Raw genomic sequence first — 8,254 nt, 5'->3', positions numbered from 1 at the left:
ATTCTATCCTTCAAGGCATCCAATTTTTTTTAAATAAATAAATAAAAATAAAATAAATTCTGGCTCCCTTGAAAAAGAGTGTGCAGGTCAGGGTAATTTTTGTACTTAAAATGTAAAACTATGTCTTGGATGTATGGACCAAGTTTTATTGTTCTAAGTTAATGTGGAACAATGAATAACAACCAGAACATTACGAACACCTGAAACCAGAAGGCAGATTTTTCAGCCTATGTTATTTCCTGCCTTCATTTTTACTAACGCAAAAGTAGTAATTATTTAGAGGCAAATTGATGTTACGGCTTTCCCCCCCCGTCTCTGAAAATCTTAATCTTTCTTATTTATAGTTTACTACACAGATGTTCTTGTGTTCTTTTTCTTCGCATCAGAGTCCTAAGGTGTGCTGCGGAGTAAAACATAATCATGGCCAAAGTAATGAAAGTGTTTCACACCCTAAGAAATCATTGGAAGAAAACTACTGTTGGGGCCTGCCTGCTTGCCTGGGGAGGAAACTGGTTGTATGGAAAACACTGGTAATTATTTCTTAGTCTTTAAAGTATTATTGGAATTTAAGGTTTTGTGTGCGGGTGTATTTTTTTAATTTAATAAATTAGAGCCAAACTGGAAGTGACATGTAAGACACGTGGACTATTTCCTGATTATTTTTGCTTTTACTTTACTGTAATCATGGGAAGTTCTGAATTTAACTGGAGCAGTGGCACAACAGGGGTGGGGGTGGCTGGGAGCAGTGCATCTCCAGTCTGTTCTTTCTCCCTAGGGTTGGAAACGTGCATTTATGTGGTATCCTTTCACTGCGCATAGTAAAGCAGACTGGAAATAGGGTTAAGCCACTTTTCCAATAGAAGTGCCATTTCTCCAATAAAGCCCCAAGACAAAGCTGGGAGGGAATTTGTGTATGTGTGTAAGTCTGAAAATTAGTCTGTAAAAACATGAAACTGACTTAGGTAAAGAGTATACTTCATTTCTTTAGTATTTCTTTCTCTGAGACAGGATGGGAAATGGTTATGATGAAACTGATGAATGTATTTGAGATTAAATGAAAGTGGTGAGAAATGGTTCCCCCCCCAATTGATTTAAGAGCAGAATTGAACACACACACACCTCAATTTGGAAGTTTAATGGTTTAGTATTCTTTAGATGTATTGATTTTAAAAAAGCACTTTAAAAAGCATGAAGTTCATCGTACAATATGCTACTAAACATGGTACAGGCTGCATAATGTAGTTTAAAATGTCGTTGTTTAGTGGTTCTGCTTCTTTGCTTCAAACTTGCAGTGATGTTTGGTTTAGACCAAGTGGGATTATTAGTTCAGAATGTAAGTCTTCATCCTGCTGAAAAAGATCTCATTTTGAGAAGATAGTGCATTGTTGGCACTCTACTAGTAGTAGATTAAAAGAGCAATCCTTTGGCCCCTGGACAATGTCTTGGGTGTGTGTGCATAGGATATTTCTGATTCCTGAATTCGAGGACAGAGGCAACTCTCTGACCTCAGACCAAGGAGTCCAAACTCCTTGCCCCCTCATAGCTGGCGTGGAGAGAACTATCCTGGCTGCCTTTATGAGCTCGCAAATGCAAGGTCAGAGGGGAGGGAAAGGGTGCATGCCTGTGGGAAGGAAGGGGAGGGGACGGCTTGCACCATATCAAGGGCAGATCCAATAGGATTGTGCCCTAAGAAAATGCTGCTGGTTGCTGGCTGGCTGGCTGCCTGGGGGCTTGGGAGGGGTTGATGGGAGTTGTATGCCAATATATCTGGAAGAATCGTGTTGGGGAAGGTTGTCTTATTGTGTTCCTTGACTGAGTCAGGGTAATTTTATATCTGCGGGTTGAGAATATTTCCAACCCATGAATGTCAGTAGTAACTGTATTCAGATGATCTTGATTTCATAAACCAAGATAAGAATGAGCTTTCGCGCCCCCAACACAGCATCCTTTCTCCTGCCTTTGCACGAGCAAACAAACTATTAACTATAGTTGCCCAATTTATCTGAACTGGGAAATTATGTATAAGGGTAATTCTGTCCAGGAGCCCGTAGCAGTTTGTTTTATTTATTTTTATTAACGACATTTGTATGCTGCCCTATAATAATGTTCTCTGAGCAACTGACAGTAAACAAACATAAAAACAGTTATTTCTTATTGATGGGAGCATCTTCCTGGGTACTTTTTCTCCTTTAACGACAACAGCCCAGCAGGTATGTATTATACTGAAGGTTATAAAAATGTATAGTTATTCAAAATAACAAAAACAAATAATTAACAGACATATCCAGTGTGAATCCCCGTTCAGCTTAGCAGTTCCTTTATTTTTCTTCTTCTCTCCTTCCTCCAACTCTCTTGAGACTGTGGATTCTTCCTGCATTGGAGGAGCAAGGAGGCTCATCACTTATATGGTTTACATATGATCAACAGATTTGGAACAAACCAGTATTTTAAACCATTGTTTCAAGTTGGTTTAATAATCTGGCTTGTTCTGAAGCCATTAACAATAGCTTCTTAGTTTGGATGAAATGAGAAACTATAGTAATGGAAGACTTCCTAGTTTCTTTGCTCTTACTTCAAAGGGAAAAGGAGCGAGACTGCATATGTTGGCCAAAAGATATCTCAGTTTTTAAACTGAGGTATGATCCGTCAAACCCTTCTACGGAGTGCTTTTTTGTTCTTGGTTTGTTTCAATTTTTTTTAAATTAAGAAAACACCTACTGTTCAGAAAATTAAAGCATAAGCGTATTAATAGAATACAATGTGAGAAATAGCTATCTATTGCTGTTCTGCTTCTGCTGTCTCTGGTAGAAAGATTCCTTATAAGGGCCTAAACCATTGTACTGTTTTCTAAAAAGATATATTAATACGCTTTGACTTTAATCCCTGTTTGCTCATTTAATACAATTTCAGGGGAAAGTAAATATAACCAAATGATTTAAAACCACTGTTGTCTTGAGGACCACAATCTGTTCTGTTGTTTCATCACTTTTTAAGAAATAGGAACCAATTAGGCCCTCCTGTTTTCTGATCTCTTATATGTTAAATCCTGCCAGATTCTAAATGGGAGACTTAAGAAAGCAAATCTTCGTCTGTCTCCATTCTGTCTACTCAGTTTCTTCTCCTTGTGGACATCTGTGTTTCAAATAGAATCATAGAATCATAGAATAGCAGAGTTGGAAGGGGCCTACAAGGCCATCGAGTCCAACCCCCTGCTCAATGCAGGAATCCACCCTAAAGCATCCCTGACAGATGCTTGTCCAGCTGCCTCTTGAATGCCTCTAGTGTGGGAGAGCCCACAACCTCCCTAGGTAGCTGATTCCATTGTCGCACTGCTCTAACAGTCAGGAAGTTTTTCCTGATGTCCAGCCGGAATCTGGCTTCCTTTAACTTGAGCCCATTATTCCGTGTCCTGCACTCTGGGAGGATCAAGAAGAGATCCTGGCCCTCCTATGTGTGACAACCTTTTAAGTATTTGAAGAGTGCTATCATGTCTCCCCTCAATCTTCTCTTCTCCAGGCTAAACATGCCCAGTTCTTTCAGTCTCTCTTCATAGGGCTTTGTTTCTAGACCTCTGATCATCCTGGTTGCCCTCTTCTGAACACGCTCCAGCTTGTCTGCATCCTTCTTGAATTGTGGAGCCCAGAACTGGACGCAATACTCTAGATGAGGCCTAACCAGGGCCGAATAGAGAGGAACCAGTACCTCTCGTGATTTGGAAGCTATACTTCTATTAATGCAGCCCAAAATAGCATTTGCCTTTCTTGCAGCCATATCGCACTGTTGGCTCATATTCAGCTTGTGATCTACAACAATTCCAAGATCTTTCTCGTTTGTAGTATTGCTGAGCCAAGTGTCCCCCATCTTGTAACTGTGCAATTGGTTTCTATTCCCTAAATGTAGAACTTGGCATTTATCCCTATTAAATTTCATCCTGTTGTTTTCAGCCCAGCACTCCAGCCTATCAAGATCACTTTGAAGTTTGTTTCTGTCTTCCAGGGTATTAGCTATCCCACCCAATTTTGTGTCATCTGCAAATTTGATCAGCGTTCCCTGCACCTCCTCGTCCAAATCATTAATAAAAATGTTGAAGAGCACTGGGCCCAGGACTGAGCCCTGCGGCACCCCACTCGTTGCCTCTCCCCAGTTTGAGAAGGTTCCATTGATAAGTACTCTTTGAGTCCGATTCTGTAGCCAACTGTGGATCCACCTAATAGTTGTTCCATCTAGCCCACTTTTAGCTAGTTTGTTAATCAGAATGTCATGTGGTACTTTGTCAAAAGCTTTGCTGAAGTCAAGATATATGACGTCCACAGCATTCCCACAGTCCACAAGGGAGGTTATCCTATCAAAAAATGAGATCAAATTAGTCTGACAGGATTTGTTCCTGACAAATCCATGTTGGCTTCTAGTAATCACTGCATTGGTTTCAAGGTGTAGAACGTATTCATATTTTGCTGCCTTTGTTTCTAATGTATGTTACTACCTTCAGTAATTTGGCCTGGTTGATTTCTATGGGTTTTGACTGTGTGTTGAACTTTGGCAATGAAATTCAGGCTTCACGTGGTAGCACAACAGGTTTATTAACAGGGTTATGTACAGTTCCATAGCAGGGCTTTAAACAGCCACCCCCACCACCACAGAGTTTCTCCTATGCCAAAAAAGATGGGGAAGCTCAATTGTACTTAAGAGGACAGTGTCCAGTTAATTCCCTGTGCATAAATACAATACAGATTGGGTGAAGATCTGGTATGAATTGCTTTTCAAGGAAAAAGAAAGAAAAAATTTGTGGAGTCTATCACTGGCTAGGATGTCATGAGCATTAAAATTCCGGAGAGGACGAACAAGTCCCTACATTTAAAACTGAACTGAAGAAAAGATGAAAGTGGAACTCTCACTAATTGGGATTTATTTATTTATTTACATATTTATATTGCCCGACAGTCTAGGCTGTCTGGGCAGTTTACAACTAAACCATAATATAATAATCTAGATTAAAACTTAAAACTTTAAAAATCACATAAAACCAGAGTAAGTTACAGTCCAGTATTCGTAGAAGCAGACAAAAAGAGAGTTTGGGTAACCAGCATTGCCAGCTATGAGCATTTAAAATCAAGAGATTCATCTAAAGTCACGTGACTTCTCAAATACTCACTCCACTATTCTATTTTTTGAGCATGACTCTCAACTCAGTGCTAGTTGTTGTTCCCTTTCTGCAAAAAACCTTGAAAATGTCCTTTTTTGAGAACCTGTTAGAGAATCCTTATCATTCGCACAAACTAAGTTATTTATTGCAATTTTCTTTAGAATTAAATCCAATGTGGCATACAAAGTTAAAATCATCTAACCATATTGGATGCTTTAAAAGCTTCATGTTGATGTGCACATAAAACTATTCATGATCATATTTTAAGTTTGTTTTTTTTTTAGTGCAGTTACTATCAGGAACAAGCACTCCCCAGGCTGGCTTCCAATTCTCAAACCAGGCTTTCCTTGCTGCTTTTACCTTTTTGGTTGAGTTCTGCTACATGCAATGGTGTCTGGCTCCAAAAGTAAAAATAATTGTCATATCCCTAGCTAGTGAAGCACCTTGCTTGTGTTGTAATTTTCATGCTTCCAGTTAATGTTTGATGGAAGATAATATTTATTAAGTGGTACCATGTAAGCTAAAGACTATGGGCATGTCTAGATGGGGTGATATCCTGGGGATAGTCCCTGTGCGTCCACATGATGCACAAGGCATCCCGGGAGCAGGGAGGGATGATCCCAGGATATCGCACAGGATATCGCTCTCCCCTTCAATTCTGATTTTTCTGTGGTCTCGGGATGATCCCAAGACAGTGGGACATGTGGCCCACCATCACTGTTTTGTCCCGGCTCCTCGTGAGTAAACGCGAGGAGCCAGGAACTGGGGATGGAGCTCCTTAGGAGCTCTGTGCCCATCAGGGGTAGGGAGAGGAGAGCACGAGGTTGTTGGGTTTGTTTTTTTTAAAAAAACCTTACAGTGCCATTCGAGCACTCTTTAGCTCCTTTTCCTTTAAAAAAAAAAATCCAAAATGGCGGGTGTGACGTCACGCACCATGTGCAGACAAGGGGGACAATCTTGTGATCATAAAATCATGAGATTATCCCCCTCAACCCCCCTCGTCTAGCCATGCCCTATGCCTTGGCTTGATATTTTCTGTGGTATTCATAAGTAACATGTTTTCCTGCTTACCTTGATCAGTAGTGAAGTTGGATATGTAGAGAAGTGATTTCAGAACCTCATGCACAATTATGAAAGGAAACGTGCTTCTTTAGATGTTCACCAGAGTTCTGCGATTAACTAAGTGCTAGATCTTTCTGTTTGTGCAGTATAAGGGTTGTTTTAATTTTATCATTCTTTTGAGAACAATGTCAGCTTGATCTCCCTGTGTGCTGTTAGTGACTCGACTTTTGACCCCTGTATGTTACCACCCTGGAGACTCCAGGAGAGAGTCAGTTAAGTGCTGAAATAAATAAATGTAGAACCATTCATCTGAAATGTTGAGCAATGTTGGGAAGGATTAATAAAGTAAACTATATATACATTGCCTTACAATTGAGCTTTGGTTGATGCTGACATCAGAGGCTATATTACTATGCTCGAGGCATACTTGACTGGACTTATATAGGGCTGTTTTATAACAGCTTAAAGGTTTAGCAAAATCTTGTCCTTCTCTTTCTGACATAGATGGAGTTTCTAATGCAAAGGGGTCTGCTTTAGCTCAACATTGCTTCAGATTAGCCTTTGACTCCTTGGAATTAGCAGTTTCATGCATTTCTCATTCGTTTGTTGCTGAAGGAGGACTTCTGCAAGGGAAGGGGGAGTGCAAAGATCCAGTCCCAAAACGTTCTCCAATTAGCTCTTATTCTTGAATAGAAAAATCTGGGCTCTGGCTGTGGAGTTTGAAGGTTTAATTCTTTGGGAGAGGATTACAGACAAACTATGTTCTCTGACGCTACTGTTTATTTGCTCCATGGGGGAAACTTTCAGGAATCCATGTGATACCTGCAATTTCCCCCCCCCCATGGGGCAAATGACAGCTTCATTGGGGAGGATATTTAAATTTAGTAAAAGAGCATGGTAGGGGAAGGATTATGTCCCCCCTTCTGCACTATGATGGTCTTGATCTTATTTGGGCCCTCCCGTGGCAGCTCTTATTTAAACAGCAATGACAATGCAGAAGATCTCAATCGTAGGTCTCCTGGGTCATGTCTATATGCACCCTATTTTACTAAATTAAAATGGAAGGCACACTTTGCATCCAGGATGGTTGGAAGGACGCACGTGTACTCAGAGCTGTGACTTGCAGAGATGCAAGAGGTGCATCTCCACACCAGGTGTGATTAAATTGGTTCTGATGCAGTAATAGTAACAAAAGTGTTTGCCCTCGCAGCTGGCTGATTGGAAAGAGGCCTGTCTATAGCTCCACCAGGAGCGTTCAGTTTCATGCTCGTGTGCCCTAGTTCAGGAGTGAGCGAAGATCTCTCGGTAACTTTGCTGTAGATCAGCAAGTGTTTTCTTGTTGGGTCAGCAGCATACGTAGGGTACCCACGCTGACTCCCATCAAGGCACTGACCAGATCTAGAGTTGCTTAGCTTCAGCAAAGAGGCTGCTTTATGTCACCTCAGACCAGGCCCTTCTGACTCCCAGTAATTTAACAATAGCTGCATTAAAACAAAACAAAAAACCCAATTCTCTGCTATAGCTGGCCTTGTGCTGATTGCTTCTCTGTCAGCACCAATGTTTCTCACCTGAGAATAGGAACCTAAATTGGTTGCCTTTCACCAGGTCTTTGTGCAGCTTGGTTGGCCAGTTTTAAAGCTTCACATTGGAATCTCTGATCAGTAATCACACAGGGGTGGAATTGTTGTTGTATATTTGAAGTCGTCCCAGTGTATGGCTCATGGGGTGCCGGAGGTAATTGGCTTGACCACCAAGCCACTTTTATGGACCCAGCTTTGTTTGGTGGATCTCAGGGTTCTAGTAAAAAATAAACTAGATCTGTAAGTCTAGTGCAGGGTTTCGGAATGATTGACATTTATTTATTTATTTGATTTATATTTATTTAAGGCTGCCTATAAGACGAAAGCTTCCTCTTAAGGCAGCATAGAAAATTAATAAAACATCAATAATAGACAATTAAAATCCAGTTAACTACTTAATAACTAATGAAAACCAAGCAATATGATTGAAACCAAATACAAACATTACAATCAATCATCACATCGAAAC

At 40.5% G+C, this 8,254-nt stretch overlaps 1 protein-coding gene across 1 annotated transcript in view; it reads left to right on the top strand.

Annotated features, from left to right (window-relative positions):
* Window positions 1–396: 396 nt before the first annotated feature.
* Window positions 397–8,254, top strand: part of AGK (acylglycerol kinase) — a 46,738-nt gene continuing 38,880 nt past the window's right edge. Inside the window, exon 1 of the mRNA XM_063135053.1 lies at window positions 397–530. Coding sequence (XP_062991123.1) covers window positions 421–530 — 110 coding nt within the window. The 5' untranslated portion in view covers window positions 397–420. The remainder of the gene's footprint in view (window positions 531–8,254) is intronic.

Source organism: Elgaria multicarinata, chromosome 9 (genome assembly GCF_023053635.1).
Source record: "Elgaria multicarinata webbii isolate HBS135686 ecotype San Diego chromosome 9, rElgMul1.1.pri, whole genome shotgun sequence".
NCBI lineage: Eukaryota > Metazoa > Chordata > Lepidosauria > Squamata > Anguidae > Elgaria > Elgaria multicarinata.
The sequence above is the reverse complement of the archived record's forward strand: the minus strand, read 5'-3'. Positions and strand labels throughout refer to the sequence as shown.